Here is a 21,848-nt window from a genome sequence, read left to right as displayed (position 1 = left end):
GCGTGTTAGAGCCCTGTTCTGAAGAAGAGCAATGGATAGTAGAGGAGAATTCCCAAGTCACAGCTGTATTATAAAGAACTTTGGAAAGTTGATTACCTGAATAAATAGTTGCCAGGAGGCCAAGGCCAGCATTTCAGACTTTTTTTTTTTTTTTTTTTTTTTGAGACAGGGTCTTGCTCTGTCACCCAGGCTGGCGTGCAGTGGCGCGATCACGGCTCACTGCAGTCTCAACCTCCTGGGCTCAAGCAATCCTCTACCTCAGCCCCCTGAGTAGCTGGGACTGGCATGTACCATCAGGCCTGGCTAATTTTTGTAGAGATGGGGTTTTGCCATGTTGCTCTAGTTGGTGTCAAACTCCTGGGCTCAAGTGATCCACCCACCTTGGCCTCCCAAACTGCTGGGACTACAGGCATGAGCTACCACACCCAGCCAATTTCAGTTCTTCAAGATCCAAACATTAAGAAGAGAGATAATACATGTGGAAAAAACATTTAATCTGCACATGAGCCCTCTTCTTTCAAGAGAAATACCATGTAAAATTGACTTGTATCAATAATAGAGAATGAAGAAAAAGCAGATGGTTTGAAATTGGTTCAGTATGGAACAGTTCTAATAGAAAAATTGCATGTTAGCAGCAATCAGAGTTCAGCAGTGATTTCTTGCTAGGCTATTTTACTCCTTTTCTTGAATGTTTGTGGTCTTGAGTTTCTCCAAATAAACACACACACACACACACACACACACACACACGAGTACAGCTGGGAGAATACAGGTGGGGACTGTATTCTTTCTTCCAGAACCCATACCTCTCTGCACATTAGAGAACTAGTTAAGGAAAGAAAACATTCAGTGTAAAGTCAAATCCTTAATTCAAAATCAGAGAACATACAGAAGAAAGTCTATGAGAATAATGAATGTTAAAGTGCCTTCAGCAATAGTCACGCTTGATGTATCAGAAAAGTCACTGTATTAATATTTTTTCATGCTACTGATAAAGACAAGACTGGATGATTTACAAAAGAAAGAGGTTTAATGGACTTACAGTTCTACATGGCTGGGGAGCCCCTACAATCATATCAGAAGGCAAAGAGGAGCAAGTCATGTCTTACATGAATGGCAGCAGACAAGAGAGAGCTTGTGCAGGGGAACTCTTCTTTTTAAAACCATCAAATCTCGTGAGACTTATTCACTATCACAAGAACAGCATGGGAAAGACCCACCCCTATTATTCAATTATCTCCCACCGGGTCCCTCCCACAACACGTGGGAATTATGGGAGCTACAAAATGAGATTTGGGTGGGGACACAGCCAATCCATATCAGTAACATAATAGAGAAACACGATATAATGACTAGCGGAAGATCTTCATCCAGAAAGAATAACTCACTGAATATCAGGGAACTCTTAAGAAAGATAAATATTGGCCGGGCGTGGTGGCTCAAGCCTGTAATCCCAGCACTTTGGGAGGCCGAGACGGGCGGATCATGAGGTCAGGAGATCGAGACCATCCTGACTAATACGGTGAAACCCCGTCTCTACTAAAAAATACAAAAAACTAGCCGGGCGAAGTGGCGGGTGCCTGTAGTCCCAGCTACTCGGGAGGCTGAGGCAGGAGAATGGCGTGAACCCGGGAGGCGGAGCTTGCAGTGAGCTGAGATCCGGCCACTGCACTCCAGCCTGGGTGACAGAGCAAGACTCCGTCTCAAAAAAAAAAAAAAAAAAAAAAAGAAAGATAAATATTATCAATGCAAAGAATATGGGAAATCCTTTTGCCGGAAAACAAAACTCTCTGTAGATAGGAATATTCACAAAAAACCCTAAGAAAAAAGTGTAGAAAAGGCTTTATCAAGAAGTTGTAACTAATGGAACATCAAACATTATTCTGAATATTCTGAAAGTGAAAATTTTCAACAAGAAATTTAAAACCTGGAGCAATTCTATCAAGCTAGGGATTATATCAAGAACATGTTCTCCCAGCAATAATCCTGAGTCATACTTCAAATGTGATTCTAAAACTTGTATATAAAGTGTAACAGATTTTCAATCTAAATATTAGTAATCCCTGATCTCTTTCTTTTCCCCCACTGCTCAGTGTGGGTAGTAGTTTCTCATTTTTATTGATTACCTCAACAAAATCAGCTTTTAATTTTTTTTTGTTTGTCCTCTTTCCAATTTCATCAATTTCCATTACAATCTTTACTATTTCCTTTCCTCCACTTATTTTGGGCCTTATTTACTCTTTTTTGTAATTAAAGGTGGAAATTAATTAAAGGTAGAAGCTGAGGTCATCAGTTTGAGACATTTATTCTTTCCCAAACATAGAAAGTTAGTGCTACCACTTTCCAAGTATTGCTTTCAATCCATCCTACAAAATTTGAAATGTGGTCTTTACATTCAATTCACAATACTTCCTAATTTTTCCCTTTTGATTTTTTTCTTTGACCTATGAATTATTTAGAAGTGTACTATTTATCTGGAACTTTTAAACTTTTATTTGGAACAACTATTTGCAACTTTTCCAGACAGCTTTGCTATTGGTTTCTAATATAACTCCATCACAAAGAACATACTTTGTACTTTAAATGTATTGACATGTTTAATGGCCCAGAGTATGACCAATTTTATTAAATATGCTGTGTAGACTTGAAAAGAATGTGTATTCTGCTGTTGTTGGGTAGAACATTCTATAGATGACAATTAGGTCACACTGGTTGACAGTGTTGTTCACGTCTCCTATATCCTTATTGATTTTATGTCTACTTGCTTCATTAATTATTGATAGGGGTGTTGCAGCCTCCTACCACGATCATGGATTTGTCCATTTTTCTTTACAGTTTTATTAGTTTTTTGCTTCACGTATTTTGAATTTCCATTATTAGGGGATTTTTTTTTTTTTTTTTTTTTTTTTTTGAGACAGAGTCTTGCTCTGTCACCCAGGCTGGAGGGTCATGGTGCAATCTGGACTCACTGCAACCTCCACCTCCCGGGGGCAAATAATTCTCGTGCCTCAGCCTCCCGAGTAGCTGGGATTATGTTCAGCTAATTTTTTTGTATTTTTTCATAAAGACGGGGTTTCATCATGGGTTGGTCTCAAACTCCTGGCCTCAAGTGATCTGGCTGCGTTGGCCTCTCAAAGTGCTGGGATTATAGGCTTGAGTCATGACACCCAGCCAGGGGCATAAATATTTAATTCCCTTAATGAACTGGCTGTCCTTATCCCTGGTAATATTCCTTCTTCTGAAGTCTACTGCATCTGATATTAACATGCTCACTTTGGCATTCTTTTGGTTAGTGTTCAGTACAGTATATATTTCTAATCTTTTTTGCCCTTATATTTCAAGTGGGCTTCTAGGCAACACAGAGTTAGTTTGTACTCGTTTATCTAATTTAACAGTATCTCCCTTTCAATGGGGCTGTTGAGATCATTTACATCTAACTAAAACATTAATGACTGGATTTAAATCTACCATATTGTTTGTTTTCTATTTGTCTATTTCCATCTATTCTTGTTCCCATTTTCTTCTTCTTTTGAATTAATTAATTAACTTTTTTAAGAGATGAGGTCTTACTCTGTCGCCCAGGCTGGGGTGCTGTGGTGTGATAATGGCTAAGCGCAACCTCAAACTCCTGGGCTCAAGAGATCCTCCTACCTCAGCCTCCCAGGTAGCTAAGATTATAGGCACGTGCCATCATGCCTGGCTATTGTTTGTTTTTTTTTTTGCTTTTTTGTTGAGATAGTCTCATACTATGTTGACCAGACTGGTCTTGAACTCCTGGCATCAAACAATCCTCCTGCTTTGGCCTCCCAAGGTGCTGGGATTACAGGTGTGAGTCACCACCAGCAGCCAACTGCTGTCATTTTTAGCTTTGTTCCTATTCACATAATGTGTCTTTTTTTTCCCTAGATACACTTATGATTTTTTAAAATACTAAAAAAGGAAAGATACTATTAAGGATGTCATTAGATCAACCGACAAAATATAGATGATAAATCAGATAAAACACAGTATCAACCTATATTTATGAACATGATAAGCATACTGTGGTTATGTTCAGTACAGAAGAGAAAGGGATAGTGGTAGAAAGTGCAAAGGAGAAGGAAGATGGGGTAAAATGTTAACAATGTCAATCTGGGTAAAAGGTATACCTTATACAGAGAGTAAGCTATTCTCTGTACTAATTTATTTTGAACTTTCTGGAAGTTTTAAATTATTCAAAAAAAGGTAATATTTAAAAAGCCAATTCAACATGCTCTGGATCCTCTCCCCTTACACAACAGGTCTCTTCCCTCCCTCTCTCTCATCTTCTTTCCTCCTCTTCACTAGATCATTCGGCTAAGCTTGGGAACACATTCTTCCATTTAAATATTAACAATCACAAGCAAACAAAACATCTCTTGATCCACTGCCACTCTGGACTTAACGAAAGCCTCATCTACTCACATTGTCACACTTTACCATCACTTTCCACTTATCTTCAACCCAGTCTGCCCTCACCACACTTTGAAATGCCTCTTGCTAAAGTCACCAAACACCTCCAGATGGCCAACTGCAAAGGATACTCATCAGTTATGCCACCTCACCTTTCTGGAGCATTTGATAGTGCTGAGCACACCTTCCTCATTAAAATATCTACTTCTCTTGGTTTTTGATCAAACACTCGATTTTCCTCTTGCCCCTCCATCACTCCTAAATCTCCTTTGCCATTTCTTCATCTTCCACCTGACTTCTACTGGCTAGAGTTCTTAACATTCTCAGTCCACTCTATCTCTCTAAGTGGTCTCATCCATTCTCATTATTTTAAAATCTGTCTACAGGTTGATGACTCCCACATTTCTTCAGCCCAGAACTTACTTCTGAAATTCATCCAGTCCGACTGCTTGGACATAGAAAACTAACACTTCTCAAACATATTCAAAATTGAGCTCTTAGTCTCCCTTACCCCCAAGCATTGCCCGCCCCCTGCCCCCACCCCATGGCCCCACCCGCCTGCCATCTTCTCTTTTCAGTAGGTGCCATGTCCATTCATCCAGATGCAAAAGTCAGAAAACCTAGTATCATTTTTTGAATGTTAAAATTATGAGTGATATTTTTTCTTTATGCACTTCAACAGTTTAAAATTTCCCTGTAATAAACATATTTATAAATAATCAAAATTAAAAGAATCTCAAAAGAAGATACAAATGGCAAACAGGCATATGTAAAAGGTGCTCAATATCATTGATCAGAAAAATGCCATCAAAACTACAATAATATCTCACCACAGTTAAAATGGCTTTTATCTAAAAGACAGGCAATAGCAAAGGCTGGCAAGGATGTGGAGAAAAGAGAGCTCTTATAAACTGCTGGTAGGCATGTAAATTAGTACAATCACTATGGAGAACCATTTGGAGGTTCCTCAAAAAACTAAAAATAGAGCTACTATATGATCCAGCAATCCCACTGCTGGGTATATACCCAAAAGAAAGGAAATCAGCATATGGAAGATATCTGCACTCTCATATACTGTTTGTTGCAGCATTGTCCACAATAGGCAAGATTTGGAAGAAACCTCAGTGTCACCAACAGATGAATGGATAAAGAAAATGTGGTACACACAGTGGAGTACTACTCAGCAATAAAAAAGAATGAGATCCTGTCATTTGCAACAACACAGATGAAAATGGGAGGTCATTATGTTAGGTCAAATAAGGCACAGAAAGTCAAACACTGCATGTTCTCACTTTTGGGATCTACAAATCAAGACAATTGAACTCATGGACAAAGAAAGTGGAAGGATGGTTACCAGAGGCTGGGAAGGGTAGTGGGGGAGTTGGGGAGAGGTGTGGATGGCTAATGGATTAAAAAAAAAAAAAAAAAAAAAAAAGGAATGAGACCTAGTATTTCATAGTACAGCATGGTAACTATAGTCAATAACAACTTAATTGTACATTAAGAAATAACCAAAAGAGTATAATTGGATTTTTGGTAACACGAAAGATAAATGCTTGATAGCAAGGATACCCCATTCTCCATGATGTGACTAGTAATACCTAGTATTTGATAGCACAATAGGGTGACTATAGTCAAAATAATAAACATTTAAAAATAACTAAGAGTATAATTGGACTGTTTGTAACACAAAGGGTTGATGCTCAAGGGGATAGTTATCCCATTTCCCAGGATGTGATTATTACACATAACATGCCTACATCAAAACTTCTCATGTACACCTCTCTATACATACACCTACAAAAATTAAAAATTAAAAAATAAAATAAAAACAACCAAAACCTTTTGGACAACGAGAAACAAAACAAAGATGTGCTTAAATATAATGCTATATAGTTTTTATTTATTTATTTATTTAGAGACAGAGTTTCACTCTTGTCACCCAGGCTGGAGTGCAATAGCGCCCAGGTGGAGTGCAAATGCTGCGATCTTGGCTCTTTGCAATCTCTAGCTCCTTGGTTCAAGCGATTCTCCTGCTTCAGCCTCCCGAGCAGCTGGGATTATAAGCACCCACGACCACGTCCAGTTAATTTTTGGTATTTTTAGTAAAGACGGGGTTTCATCATCTTTGCCAGGCTGGTCTCGAACTCCTGACTTCAGGTGATCCACCGGCCTTGGCCTCCCAAAGTGCTGGGATTACAGGCGTGAGCCACCGCACCCAGCCTAGTTTCCGTTTTTAATTTTACTTTGTGAGTGTTATTAGTCCGTTTTCACGCTACTGATAAAGACATACCCAAGGCTGGGCAATTTACAAAAGAAAGAAGTTTAATGGACTTACAGTTCCACATGGCTGGGGAAACCTCACAATCATGGCAGAAGGCAAAGATGAGCAAGTCACATCTTACATGGATGGCAGCAGGCAAAGAGAGAGCTTGTGCAGGGAAATCCCCCCTTAGAAAGCCATCAGATCTCATGAGACTTATCTGGTATCATGAGACTTATCTGGTATCATGAGAACAGCATGGGAAAAACCCGCCCCCATGATTCAATTACCTTCCACCAGGTCCCTGCCACACCACATGGGAATTTGAGATGAGATTGATGTAGGGACACAGTCAAGCCATCTCAGTGTCTAAATAAGGTACTAAAAATATTAACTTTCACATTACCAGAAGTATTTGGATTTACTGAAGACATCACAGAATCCACTTCTATCTAGAAAAGAGGAAAAAATAATAGAACATGTAATTTTATCAAATGTTTTCACAGTGCAAGTTCTTAATTCTTCAGGTGGGAATAAGCATCTATTTTATGAGAAACCAAGTTTGTTGAACCAAGCAGACAAGCAATGACACACAATAGCTATAACAGTCATTTTACTTTTCCATCAACATCTATAAAATAGCAGACACTAATCTGCTAGCCTCTAATAGCCCCCAAAACTTTATTCCACTGACCAAAACAGTTTAAGCACAGAAAATCAATTTGGCTGTCCCATATATAATCTAACAGGCAGCCTTTCTGCTTCAGACAAATACAAACAATTGTTATAATGGGCACTATGGCTCTATTTTTAAATTTTTTTTCCTGGTTATAAAAGTACCACAAGATTGATGTAGAAAGCACAAAAAATTGAGGAAAATTAAAAAATCAGTCATCCAGTGAAAATCATTGTTATCATTTTAGACTAATCAGCTTTTTTCCCCTATGCATCTTTAAACATTTGAGATTTTACTGTATAGAAAACATGAGGACCTGCTTTCACTAAATCTTAAAATATAAGCCCTTTACCACACTGTTAAAAGGGCTTTATAAACATTATAGTATTAGAGCCTTGGTGGCATCTGACATAATTTCTCCACTTCTGGTCTTGAACTCTTCCCAGTCTTGGATTTCCTGCATTTTCTTGGTTCCTCTTGTCCCTGCCAAATGGTTCCCACTCCAACTTCTTCAAGTCCCTTCCTACCCTTAAATGCTGGTATTCCCTAATGTTATCCTCAGACCACAGCTCTTCCTATTCTGCATACTCTTCCTGGGCAATGCCATCCAGCCTCATGTTTTGAGCAACCACATGCAAATCAAGGATCCCCAAGCCTATCTCCAGCCCTACCCTCTCCACCCAATTTCAGATTCCTACATCTCAGGGAAGCAGTAACATCTAACAGCAGATTTTCACCACCATAACCTCAATAGACAGCACATTATTTAACGAGTGAATGCACCTGGAATGCTCATAGCTGCCTCAAACTCAATGTGTTCCAATCGAAACTCACTGACTTCCTCTGAACCTACTCTTAAATTTTCTCTTAATTGGTGGCATCGCTATCCCTTCAGTCCTGGTGGTCATGTCACCCTTACCACCACTGCATCCAGTCAGTCATCAGGGCCTAACTTGTCCCACCACCCACAAAGTGTTCCCAGATACTTACCAGAGTAATCTATCTTCTCTAGTCTAAATGACCACCCAGACTGTTATAGTTACCACTAGAATTAGGCCTTCCTTCTTTGTTCCCTTCACTTTCTGTTTTTCAATCTCTTCTCTTTCTTGGTATCACAGTTTTATGTCTTTCTACATTAAACTCTGAACTGCTTCAAAGTAGAGACTGTGTTTCATTCATCTTTATATCACTAGCAACTAGCAAGTACTCCTTTTATTAAATAGAAACAATAAATTTCACTATGTGTGGGTGGGCGCAGTGGCTCACGCCTGTAATCCCAGCACTTTGGGAGGCTGAGGTGGACAGATCACTTGAGGTCAGGAGTTGGAGACCAGCCTGGCCAACATGGTGAAACCCCGTCTCTACTAAAAATACAAAAAAAAGAAAAAAAAAGAACTAGGTATGGTGGTGTGCACCTGTAGTCCCAGCTACTCTGGAGGCTGAGGCAGGAAAATTGCTTGAACCTGGAAAGTGGAGGTTGCCGTGAGCCTAAATCACGCCACTGCACTCTAGCCTCGGTGACAGAGCAAGACTGCATCTCAAAAAATAAATAAATTATGTAAACAACTGCATGAACGTATAAGTGATTTATTATATAAGTATTTTATTGCTTCATGACCTGCAGTCAGTAAATATTTCATTTGCTCAAAAGCAATGTTCAAAAATGAAACCCCAAACCTCAACCTAGTCTAAAAAAACTGTTGAATTTCACAGAAATTATATATTGAGTTACTTGCATAATAAAAGTTCATTGTACAATGACTAAGTTTATAGGTGACACGCTATTAGTGAATACTTTACCATTTAGTGATCTGTGGTTAGTAAATAGTTCATTTGCTTAAAAAATAAAATGGAAAACCTTATCCCAGTATGAAAAGTAAAATCTGTTAAATTTCATGGAGTGTATGTACAGTATGTTACATCACTGTATTTGTCATTAAATTTCTCATTCTAAAATTGAAACCAAGTAGACTCAAGGGTGAGAAAGGCAAAAAGAGACAAGATACCTTTCCAGGTGAATCCAAGTTAAATACAATGCTTCACAGGCTGACTCATTTTAGCTGACCTGCTTTTTAATTCCAGCTGAAATGATTACAGGTAAACAGGAGAGCTGCAATTTCTAAAAGTTGGCCCTGACTACTTCTCTGAGCGCCATAATAAGCTTCTCAGTAACTAGGCATCCCCTCATAGCTGAGCCACTCTGAACCCACCTGGGCTGTCCATGCAACCTACTTGGGTCAAGATAATATATTAATACTTATTGTACATCACAACTTCACAGTATGTTCTGTTGACACAAATAGAGCAGAGAAGCATGACATCACAGGGTCCCCGGCTTTGCTGGGCTTTCAGTCTGACAGAAAGGCAGAGCCCACTCATCAGGAACAGCTGGGCCCTAATTAATTGCCAAGCTGTCTGGTCTAATGAGAGTGAGGGACGGCATTCCAGGCCGAGCCCTGAGTGCTCCCTTTGCTTGATGGTGGCAGCTCAATTTCTTGAATCTGGACAGTATCTCGACTATGACTAATTCCAGCTTAACAAGAAGGGTGTTGTCTCTAGAATGAATGTAACGGGAAAGCAGAAAAGCATAAAGACGGGGTGAACAGGAAGCTTGCCCTACTCAAGTAGGAGGTTCATGGAAGCTCAGCTCAACTCTCATTATTGGTGAATTGGTGCAATCTTTTCTGGAGAGCAAATATCCAACAAAATTTTAAATGTACATATTTCATGACCTAGCAATTATACTTCTAGGAACTTATTCCACAGATATACAGCCACAAGGACATAAATGTGTGTATCATTGCAGCAATGTTTGTAGGAAAGAAAACAAAAACAAACAAACAAAAACACATATATAACCCCACACAGGAACCTGGCTAAAAAGAATAATGTGCAACTATATTTTAAAATGTGGTAGTGGTGTGTGCTTTTAGGTTGATATATTGTTAAATGAGAAAAGCAAGTTAAAGTAGGCACAATATTTACCCATTTATGGTTTCAGTAAAAGACTATGCATATATATGTCATGGATAGAAAATTTCAGAATTACACAAAAAACTGTTAATGGTAATCCCCTAGGAGCTGGACCCTCTGGTAGGCGGGGAGCAGATTTTTATGCTCAACTTTATACCTTTCTGCACTGTTTTAATTTTTTGACTGTGGATGTATTTTATAAACAAAGCAACAAAAGTAAAACGAGAAAGAGACTATGTCACGTCCTATGTAAATTTATCCTGTTACCAGCACTTCCCTTTCAGCCTTCCCTCTTGGCACCTCTCTAGCGTCTCGTATTTATAATGGTTATTAGCAGCCTCTTAGTGAGATAGGCTTGTGTAGGCTCCAGTGGAAAAGATTTCTACTTCATCTCTGGGCTGAGGTGTTAAGAGGAAGCTAAAATTCAGCACTGGGCACATCTCTGAAATTGCTTATAAAGCAATTTATAAACATCCTAAGCTAGCCCTGTGGACTTTTCTCAAGGTCCATTCACCACTGATCGTCTACCCCATCCCCAAATATATAAGAAAGCTCTACCTTGGAGGGCTTGTACCCAAACAGCATTACAACAGCAATTTTAAAGTCCTCTCTGCTGAGATATCCTTTGTGATCTTCATCACATGCCTTAAATACCTGAAGAACATTAAATAGCTTTAGTTAATTACACAGAAACTGTTTCTTCTTATTTTTATTACTAGTTTATATAATTTGGACCTCGAAAATCTAAAACTTGGCCCAGCGGTAGAGTATGAAAATAGAATTTCATTATCCCAATATTAATTCTCAAGAAAAATCAAAGATGGACTAAAATCTTCTTAAAGATGGGCTGAAATTTCCCTCAAGAAAGTAAAACCAGTTAATCGCTAGGATGACGCAAATTAATTCACTTAGACCACCGAGATAAATTCTACCCAAAATTCAGTCCTGGAGTTAGGAAGGTGAGGCAAAGGGGCTGGCTTTGAAAGGCGGGAGGAGAGATGCAGATTCGTGGTTACCATTAATAGACTATGTAGAGGGAAAGGAGAAGGAACTTGGAGGTAGCCGTAGTCCTGGACGGGGAGCCAGGAGCCCTGCAGCTCCAGGATCAGTCATTAACCACAACCCTTTGGACAGGTAGCCCAGGTCTTATCTGTACAACCCGGCAGAGAGAGACCCAGGCGCGGGGGAGAAAGCGAGAGGCCCAGGGCAAGCTGAAGTCCGAGGCTCAGTCGCCCTCCGGACACCTACTTCCACCCACATCCTGTGTTCCGAGGGACTGGCTTCCCACGTCCGCGACCTGGCTCTGGCCTCGGAGAAGAACATCGCGACTGCAACAACCGAACCCCAGCACCCCAAACACGGCCCACTGCTGCCCCGGCCTGGCTCGCAGCCTAACGCGGCCACGCCCGCCGCGGCTCAGGAAGCCGAACTTCACCGCGCAACTCCGTCGTCTCCTCCCATTGGACAACCTGCCAGCCCACTCGCGTTAATCCCGCAGGGCTATTGGCCAGAGCCTTTGTTTAATCAAGTTTCCTAGGAGCCGCCCTGGCAGTGAGGCGCCCAGGCCTGCCCCCAGCACTTGGCTCCGCCCCCTCTGTCCCCTTTACTAGTTGCGTGTGGCCGGAAATCCAAGCGCTTCTAGGTGCTGGTTCAATGCCTGGTTCATGATTTATTTCATTCTCTCCCTCCATCTTGCAGTAAGTTACTTTTAATCATTTAGATCTATGACACTATGCTAAACATCATTGGAGACAAAAAGAGTGTGAACAAACATAAAGACAACCAAACGAAAAGAGCCAAGTCCGGGATTCTCGTTCAGATCAGCAAGTCATTGAGATCGAGCTCCCAGGGTAGCTACTACATCTGCTCTGTCCTCCAGATAACCCCAGCACCTAGCACTGTACATGGCACAAAGTAGATCTTCAATGAACGAACGAAACGAGCCGTTATGTTTACACAAATGTATTTCACTCAGTCCTCTGGAAGACATGCCTAGTTTGAGGGAGATTCCAAGAATAAATACCACAAATAGCACAGAGCCCAAATCCCACAGCAAACATCCTTATTGAAGGCAAGGACTGTGGGGCGAGTTCCGTTTCTCAGAAGATTTTAAAAGAACGCAACTGTTTCGAAGAAGGAACAGACATTCGAAGTTCTGAGTCCGGTGGGAACTCATTTAACATTTTATTTTACAGTAGATTTCAAAGTCTGCACCCAGCCCTTCCCAGGACACAGGTCTCCTTGCAGCTGCCTTTATCCTAAGCGTATCCTCTCTCCACTTTAAACCAAACGCCGCTGCATGGAGTCCTGGGAGCTTGAGCCATGAGAATTCCATAAAGAGGGTGAGTCTTGCTCGTAGTTAACTAGAGAGAAGTTAGGGGACGCCTTTCTGGTTCGCCATTCGTTTTAAGAAGTCTCCAGGAGGTCAGCCAAGAGCTAGGGGAGACGAGGTCTCCCGAGCCCCGTCCTGGGTAGACACCCGGCGGGCTTTAGGACCCAGCGGTGCGCTCCCCGGAAGGGGAAGGGGCCGGACCTCGAGCCCGGCGACGCTGCCCCGAGGGTTTCAACTGCGCGCATGCGCGGCGGCCGCCGAAGGGGCGGGATCCGAGGCGAGCGTGGGTTCGGTGCGCCTCAGGTACGTGTTGGGCGGCAGCGGGCGCGGACTCGGTGCGGTCTCTCGACCGGTCGGGCCCGGGAACCTGCTCCTGACCGGTCGCGGTTCGCTGGCTGCTGGGGTCCTGCAGGGCTGGAGGCGGACCGCGAGGAAGCGGCGCGGCTGGGAAGACGGGGCAGGGTCGCCTCGGCCCCTGGGCCTCGGTTTCCTCCGATCACAGCGTCTCAGGGGGCGCGCACAGGCGCCGCGGAGACCTGTGTCCTGCCTGGGCGCGGCGCTAGGGGCCCCTGCTGGGGTTTTTATTCCCAGACCTAAGCTTACAGGTGCGTGCTCCCAGAAAGTGAGTAGGAAAGCGCCCACCACGTGCCAGACGCTTAAGCTTTCTGTGCTTGGTTTCTCAGTATAGGAGGACGGTCACGGTACGTAGTATAGAGTTGTCCTGAGGGTGAAGCGAGTTTACACCCGATGAGGCGCTTCGAATCGTGCCTGGCCGGCCCCAGATGATCGCACAGTAAGGTTGGCAGCTGCTGTTATCACTTCCTCACCTTCCGAATCGGCTCCCGTCGAACGCCTTCAGCAAGAGCCCTCTCACTTCGTCTCCAAACCGTTCTCCACAGAGTTAGAGCGCACACAGTTGTATTAAAAAGGCAAATCGAAGGCCGGGCGCGTTGACTCACGCCTGTCATCCCAGCACTTTGGGAGGCCGAGGCGGGTGAATCACTTGAGGTTAGGAGTTCGAGATCAGCCTGGCCAACATGGTGAAACCCCGTCTGTACAAAAATTAGCCGAGCATGATGGCGGGTGCCTGTAATTCCAGCTCCTCAGGAGGCTAAGGTGGGAGAATTGCTTGAACCTGGGAGGCGGAGGTTGGAGTGAGCCGAGATTGTGCCGTTGCACTCCAGCCTGAGTGGCAGAGCGAGACTCTGTCTCAAAAAAAAATAAATGCAATTCGGATTCCCCTTCTTCTTAAAGCCTTAAGTGAGACCCCATTGTTCATAGCATAAAATCCAATTTCTTTAATGGGTCTTCTCCCCTCACCCCCTTCATCGTGGACCGTTGCCTGCCTTGCCTAAGTCCTTTTTTATGATCTCTTTCCCATCTCTGCAGGCTGGGTACCCTCTAGTTGGAATGCTCTGCACCCCATCATTTAGACAGCAGGTTCCTTTTGGCCCTCTGGGTCTCATTTATATGTTACTTCTTCAGCATATTCCCAAGATCACCCCTATTTCTCTGTCTCATACTTGTAATGAATGTCTAACTCATCTTGGCTATTAAAATTTTTATATGTGGGTCTGTCTCTTCTGCCCTGAAATTATGCTCTGCTAGGATAGAAACTATATTGTTAAGGCCTCATTCCCAGTTTTCGGTACATAATGACTGCCCAGTAAGTTGTTGAATGAATGCACTCCAGGGGGTAAGCCTGATAACCATTTTACAGACTAAAAAACTGAGGCTCAGCAGTTAACTAACCTGCCCGAGTGCACATTTACTCCCTAGTCATGGCTGGGTTTGAGACAGGGCCCATGCTGCCTTTGGCCACACAGGAACTCAACTGAGGAGCCTGGCTCCCGGGCCCACCTGATGGTTTTTAAGCTCCATGAGAAGGAGCAACTGGAGGTGAAAGAGAAATGCCCCAGCTGGGTCTGGTATAGTGGGGAGTGAGGAAATAGCAGCTCTAAATTGAGTACCTTTCATATCCACAACATGTTTTAAAGTCCTTAATAAAAGCACTAGCAGTGTCCTGAGCTAGCGTTTGGTGGGAAAATTTCTTTAGATTTTTCATGTTAGTACAGTGTTTGCCAAATTTCAATCACACTCACCTGCCTTCTCCCCAGTTTGTTTTATTCCCTTAACACATATGACACGGGATTTTTTTCAGGGCCGCTTCGCCAGCTGGAGACCTCCAGCCCTGGGCTGGCCGCAGGAGGTGCCCTGCCCACTCAGCCTGGCATTGTGCGTTTGGCTTTCCTCCTGGCCCAGATCCCGTGGCCACTATGCACGCTCAGCCTGCAAGGAGTGGGTGTATGAGTGAGCCTGGAGGCCTGGATGGCTGTTCCAAGTGCTGGCCCAGGCACAGACTCCATGCAGGACTGTGGATGGCCTGGGCGTGTGGCAAGTGACTCTGGCATCAGACTCTGGTGTCCAGATGAGGGGGATGTGGTGGTGCCCGAACACTTGGAGACGCCAGGCAAATAGGGATGTATTAACAGCTCTTTTAGTCCCGCCATCTGCAGCCCAGTAAATGGAGGTGTGTGGCAGCCAGTGGTTCCCTCTCCCATTGTTCCACCAGCGGAACAGAGTGCTGCTACAGGGCTATAGCTCTATTTGCACTTGCTGTTTAGCAGGTCCCAGTTTCTTGTCCTGCGTCCAATAATAATAAGGTTAGGGTGACAACCAAAGGGGAGAAGGGGGGAGATGAGTTTTATTGAGTGATGAAACAGTTCTCAGCAGAGAGGGGACCCCAAGTGGGTGTCCCCTGTCCCCACCCAAAGGTGGGCAGTTCCCCAGTGTGGCTGAGTCTGGGGCTTTCATGGGCTCAGAATGGGGGAGTGTGTGCTGATCGGTTTGTAAGTATGCAAAAAAGGCTAAAACAAAGGCACCACCCAAAGGTGGGCTTGACAATGTAAAAAACGAATTACGGAAGGGTAGGTGTATGTAAAGTAGGTGAAGGGTGGGGATTAATTAGAGGAAGCCATGGCAAGTGGGAAGAGAGGTTATCAATCCGGTCTGTGGATTTATCCAAGACTTGTAGCTTGGCTTTCAGGCTTTAAACTGTCTTTGGTTTGCAGGTGGGGTTTTAATGAGGCTCTGCCCCTATCTGCCTAGGGGTGTGTCTGCCTCCTGCTGCTATCACGTGGACTATCGTATACTTAATATTTTTGTTTGAATCCAATCATTCTTTTACATAAACTTTATTTTGCTATTTCAAATATAACATAGCCATCAGATACCTTCTGTTGATGGTAAACAAAATTGTTGGTGCCTGCAGAAGAGCCCAAACCCTGCTGTTTGTTCCAAATCAAGATTAAAAGCATTTCTACAACACTGCAACTTTCTTCTTGATTTAACAGGGAGTTGGATTGGACGGGAAGGGGAGGTACTTTCATAATGTCAGGTCCCAATCCCACTTTAGGAAACACTGTGCCGTCCTGACTGAGTGCCAGGATTCAGCATCAACACAGCTGTGTTGTATTCTCTGACTCTTCCGGTACCACTTACCAAAAGTGTGACTTTAGATTTATGCTGTACCAAGCACTGCCCAGGCAGGGAAGACAGATGATAAACAATGGAAGGAAAGCTCTTGGGTTCTACATTTGTTAAAACTGTATGACTTGATTACAAAGCACTCTGGAATGCTGGGCACCAGAGCCTGTACGAGGGAAGTAAATTCTGTTACTGGTGACCATCCAGTTATCCAAAGTAAAAATTTGATATTGGTGCTTACCAGCAGTTCTTTTCCAGCTGGGCGCGAGCCTTGATTTCATAAAGAGGTTGGTAAGCTGCTACACTTAACAGTAAGACAATTTTATTAGTGTATTGCACTAAATTGTAACTGAACAAATTGTATTGGGTTGTCTTTAATAAACGACTCAGGCATATTTTTGAATGTCAGCAGGTCCAAAACTTTATGTATAGAGCAGAACCTCAAAAAAGACTTTGTTCTCTAGAAAATGTCTTTTTTTAAAGCTTTGTTCTATTTTTTACCCACTTGTCCTACTTTGTTGGAGGGAATTCCACTTCCATATGGTTTTAGAAAATGTAGATAATGATAAAACTAAAAAACCTTTGAAATTCTCCAAATAATTCACAGAGTTGCTAAGAATTTTACCTACAGAATTCTCAGGGTTTGGGAATTCCATTTTATTTATATAATGCAGGCAACCATATTTGTTATGGTAGCCTCTTAAGATTCTGCAAACTGCTTCTAAGAGTGGAAGCTGAATCCTTTCTCATCAAAAACTGAGACCTGCTAACCGCGTTGGTTTAGAACTGTTTTAGAATTCAAAGGAAGCTAGAGCTGACATTCAGAGAGTGGTTTTTCCTAAGGTGGTTCTTTTGTCCCTAAATAACTTTAAAGTCACAAAACTGTAGCCAGTGAAATAGTTTCTTCAAAGTGAATTGGAGCAGCTTAAATACCTCTATCCAGCAACTTCTAGACTCTAGAACACTAGAGGAACCTAAGGTTTTGTGGGGTTTTTTTAAATACCGGAAGGATTAAAAACATTTAAGGAAACACCTCTGAGCTGCTTAAGTAGGTGTTGAGTAGTAAATCAATCTGAATCTCTTTCATAGAGGAAACTGGGCACTCAGACCCCTTTAACCATGACAATACAGTTCTACAAACCTGGTTATCTAGTTTCTTAACCCTTAGCAGATGAGAAACAATTTAGGGAAAATATATCTATGCTATGAGTTTTAATAAACCCCTTGAAGTGGGCTGGACAGAGTGTAGAAATGAACAGAAACTTGTAGAAAGCAGATATGAAGGCTCAAAAGAGCCAGACAGCCAGGTCACTATTCCAGAAGCAAGTGGCCCCAGCCCTGTCTGCCGTCCGTCAGGCTTTGGCTGTGAGATAGTGTATTCATGCCGGATGGGTAATAGTGACCCTGAGCCATGTAGAACGGGCCAGATAATTGTCTTGATGCATTCTTGCATAAAAGCTCCTCAAAATGTGTAACTTACAGAAGGCTTGCTTGACTTGACTGGTAGTTAATTGAAGAAGGTTAAGAGAGACATTGTGAAAAGAGATAGATACCTTTAAAGTATTTCCAACCCTCCACCCCCTGCTGTGTCCACTGAAAAATCATGAGATGTATACATTTAGAAAGGAGAGCTTAGTTCTTGTAAAGGGATACAGCCTGCAGTGTGGCCTGACAGGCTAGGAAGCACAGCCTCAGGCAGAGACCTTTAATGGCATCCCAGGGAGGAGAGGGTAGAACAGGGATTTATGCTGAATGGGATGGCCAAGTATACATATTCAATAGGTGTGGGAGGAGCTATGAATATTCGCCAAGGGGGGCACATGTGCATGCGTAATGAGCAAGCGTGCGTGCTTCGTGCATCTTATGTTCACTTTGGGATGGAAACTTAACATTTGAATGATTTACAATTAGGCACTCTGTCAAAAGGTGAAGGAGGGACATGAAGGCACTCAGTGCTCAGCCTCTGAGGACTGGTCAGAACCAGTCTGTGGTTTCTTTTCAGGAGAAAGTTACTGAAGTTGGTTCATTGTCCAATGACAGCTGCAGTGATGGCCTGTGGAACCAGGGGTGTCAGTTAGCCAAGCATCTGGCAGTAGGTGAGCTGCAATTGTTTAGATACTACTTATCTCCAGGCCAGTGCTTGTTTAGCTGCTAAAGAAAAAAGAACCTTGTGGCAGGTAGAACATAGTTTATTCTTTAAGGGTAGCAATGTGGGATTAACCCTTGCTTGGCATGGCCCTAGGTCTTGTTTATGATTTGGTGTCATATTGTCACAGAATCTATTCTGCCAGTCTTATGATCTCTGGTCAGTTGTGTTTAAACCGCAGAAGGGAGGGGATATAACACGCATGTCTGAGCTCCCATCCCACCATGGCCTGGAACTCAGTTTTTAAGGTTTCTCTGGCGTCCCCTTGGCCAAGATTTTTATTTTTAGTTCTCATCTAGAGACACATGCATATGTATTCATTTGCAAAATTTTTGATGTAGAATAATGTAGAATTCTCTTTTGGGGGGAATGTAGGTTTTGTGAAGGGAGTGTCACCATCTTGGTTTACCCCAGTCAATGCATCTTTTTCAGCCTCTTTAAAATGGCAAAAACTTAAAGATACTGTTAATCTGAGTACAGACTATTGAGTTTTGTAATTTTCCCCCGGGTCGTGTGCTAAAATGTTAAAAGTATCACTTTGAGGAACTGTTCTTTAGCTATCTGGAAAGTCGACTTAGATAGTCCTTTACCATTGAATTGATGAGATTTTGTAGGTAACACCGAAAGTGACTGTTTCGTGTACTTTCCTCTTCTCAGAACAAGAAAGTAGAATTTAACTATGTGGCTTAAAAAATAAAAGTGTGTTCCTCAGTATAAGTTATTTCTGTGCAGGTTTTAGTAGATTTATGATGTGGCCAATAGGATAATTGTATCTTGAGTTAGTTGGGTCCTCATGGAAGTAGTGTAAATAACGTACATACCTAAGTGGTCATTTGACATTCCTCTTGAAGACTTTGTTAAGCTTTATGGTAAATGGGTTGTCTTTTGGGAAGTAAGACATACATAATCACTGAAGTCCTGTGGGTGTCTGTCTGTACTTGGGTGAAGGCCAGGTTTGTAAATTCCAATTTGACCTTAAGCATTGAACATAGATTAACCCCAAATGCTTGTTGGAAGCTTCAGGGTCAAGAATGAATGTTTTATTTTGGAGTTTGTCTTGATGCCTTCTTCAACCCCCTTTCCTAGGATATCTAAGAACAAAGTTTAGATTGAAAGACAAGGCTGGGCATGGTGGCTCATACTTGTAATTCCAGCACTTTGGAAGGCCGAGGTGGGTGGATCTCTTGAGTCCAGGAGTTCAAGGTTAGCCTGGGCAACAATGGTGAAACCCTGTCTCTACCAAAAAAAAGAAAAAAAAATTAGCCAGACGTGGTGGTGTCCGCCTGTAGTTCCAGCTATTCCAGAGGATGAGGCAGGAGGATTGCTTGAGCCCAGGAGGCAAAGGTTGCAGTCAGCTGAGATTGAACCACTGTACCACTCCAGCCTGGGTGACAGAGTGAGACCCTGTTTCAAAAAAAAGAAGGAAAACAAAGGGAAGAAGAAAGAAAGGTGACCAGGACTTTTGCTTGTAATTTGGCAGAATCTGATAGTGGATTCTGGTAATGTGCTTATAAACACCCAAAAAGCAGCTGATGGTAGGTGGTCAGCCTCTGGAAGGTGTCAGCTCATCTGATAGGGAAGTTGAGAGCAATGAAGTTATTTTGCCAATGCCCTGATGAATGGGAAATGCTGACGTTTCCACTTTCCATTTCCAGGAGTATAATGTCTCAGGAAGGCGATTATGGGAGGTGGACCATATCCAGTAGTGATGAAAGTGAGGAAGAAAAGCCAAAACCAGACAAGCCGTCTACCTCTTCTCTGCAAGGAGCAGCAAATGAGCCCAGGTATACCTGTTCCGAGGCCCGGAAAGCCGCACACAAGAGGAAAATGTCACCTGTGAAATTCAGCGATACAGATTCAGTTTTACCTCCCAAAAGGCAGAAAAGCGGTTCCCAGGAGGACCTAGGCTGGTGTCTGTCCAGCAGTGATGATGAGCTACAGCCAGAAATGCTGCAGAAGCAGGCTGAGAAAGTGGTGATCAAAGAGGAGAAAGACATCTCAGCTCCCAGTGACGGCACTGCCCAAAGAACTGAAAATCATGGCCCTCCCACCTGCCACAGGCTCAAAGAGGAGGAAGAGTATGAGACATCAGAGGAGGGCCAGGACATTTGGGACATGCTGGATAAAGGGAACCCCTTCCAGTTTTACCTCACTAGAGTCTCCGGAGTTAAGCCGAAGTATAACTCCGGAGCCCTCCACATCAAGGGTAAGAGGATGCTGGTTGTCAAGGAGCTGATGAATTGCCCTTGAGAGTCTCTCCTCCATGAAACAAGGAGGGCAGCCTAGAATGATTTCTGAGAACTCTTCTTTGTGTTCTTAACTACTTTCAGGAAAAGAATTCTTGATAGGCAAGTGCATTAGTATGACAGCAGACTGTTTACTTAACTCAGGCAGAGCGTGTGTTCTCAAAACCTTGTAGCTCAACCCCTTGTATCACTTAGCACCATGTTTAGCATTATTTAACTTTTTTTTTTTTTTTTTGAGACTGAGTCTGGCTCTGTCGCCCAGGCTGGAGTGCAGTGGCCGGATCTCAGCTCACTGCAAGCTCTGCCTCCCGGGTTTACGCCATTCTCCTGCCTCAGCCTCCCGAGTAGCTGGGACCACAGGCGCCCGCCACTTCGCCCGGCTAGTTTTTTGTATTTTTTAGTAGAGATGGGGTTTCACCGTGTTAGCCAGGATGGTCTCGATCTCCTGACCTCGTGATCTGCCCGTCTCGGCCTCCCAAAGTGCTGGGATTACAGGCTTGAGCCACCGCACCCGGCCTATTTAACTTTTTAAGATTAAGCTTGATGAGTAACAGTTTATCAACAAGGTAGCAAATACTTGACAACAGTAATGGTTCTCCATGGGCCCTGGACCAGCAGCCTCAGCATCACCTGAAACTTGTTAAAATGCAAATTCTCAGGCTCCATTCCAGATTCATTAAATCAGACTGAGGGTGAGACCGTGCAAGCTGTGTTTTCAGGAGCCCATCAGGGGATTCTACTGCCCATTCAGGTTTGAGAACCACTGCTTAAAAGCCTGGGTTTGGTTCCTGGTGAAGAAGAAGAAGAAAAAAAACAGTGCCTGAGTACAAATAGATGTTTCAGTTATGGATCAAAAGATGGCCTTAGTTTACTCTCCTTCTTCCTCAGGGAGCATTTGCAGGGGGAATACCGGGAGCTCTAGAATCTGCTTTCCAGCCTTGCCACTCATTTGCCATATGGATTGTTAACACAGGACCTAACGTTCTCTGAATTTCAGTTTGCTCATCTTTAAACTGGAAATGCAGAAAAATGGGAGCAAATACATGAAGTGACCGGTGTAATATATTCACATGGCAAATACACACAGTAAACAGTATTACCCTTATTTCAGATTTTTTTCCGGTCCCATATTTAAGAATAGTAATGTTAACTGTCGCTAGTGTTTTTTTTTTTTTAATATATATCCAGTATATAACTGTATATTATGTGTGATGTATACATGTTGGAGTATTCCATACTGTAGAGTGTTCTACAGGTTGTTTTCTTTTTGAGAATCTCTTATCTTGGTACTTTGT

General features: G+C 42.9%; 3 protein-coding genes across 7 annotated transcripts in view; 2 read left to right on the top strand and 1 right to left on the bottom strand.

The window, feature by feature from the left end:
- EFCAB11 (EF-hand calcium binding domain 11) overlaps positions 1-11,746 on the bottom strand; it is a 170,643-nt gene extending 158,897 nt beyond the window's left edge. For 2 of the 3 annotated variants that reach the window (XM_050799180.1, XM_050799179.1), the window contains exons 1-3: positions 11,592-11,746; positions 10,902-10,997; positions 7,101-7,146 (exon numbers count right to left, since the gene is read on the bottom strand). In XM_050799180.1, the coding sequence (XP_050655137.1) occupies positions 7,101-7,146; positions 10,902-10,997; positions 11,592-11,666 (217 nt within the window). In that variant the 5' untranslated portion in view covers positions 11,667-11,746. The remainder of the gene's footprint in view (positions 1-7,100; positions 7,147-10,901; positions 10,998-11,591) is intronic. The other variant, XM_050799181.1, reaches the window with a different exon arrangement.
- PSMC1 (proteasome 26S subunit, ATPase 1) overlaps positions 1-21,848 on the top strand; it is a 1,015,066-nt gene that overhangs the window by 691,792 nt on the left and 301,426 nt on the right. The window lies entirely within an intron of this gene.
- Positions 11,928-21,848, top strand: part of TDP1 (tyrosyl-DNA phosphodiesterase 1) — a 95,254-nt gene continuing 85,333 nt past the window's right edge. For 2 of the 3 annotated variants that reach the window (XM_050799074.1, XM_050799073.1), the window contains exons 1-2: positions 12,908-12,978; positions 19,963-20,513. In XM_050799074.1, the coding sequence (XP_050655031.1) occupies positions 19,970-20,513 (544 nt within the window). In that variant the 5' untranslated portion in view covers positions 12,908-12,978; positions 19,963-19,969. Of the gene's footprint in view, positions 12,686-12,907; positions 12,979-19,962; positions 20,514-21,848 lie in introns of those variants that run through there. The other variant, XM_050799072.1, reaches the window with a different exon arrangement.

The sequence above is a fragment of the Macaca thibetana genome, chromosome 7 (assembly GCF_024542745.1).
Source record: "Macaca thibetana thibetana isolate TM-01 chromosome 7, ASM2454274v1, whole genome shotgun sequence".
Lineage (NCBI taxonomy): Eukaryota > Metazoa > Chordata > Mammalia > Primates > Cercopithecidae > Macaca > Macaca thibetana.
Note: the sequence above shows the minus strand (reverse complement) of the source record. Positions and strands in the feature narration are given on the sequence as shown.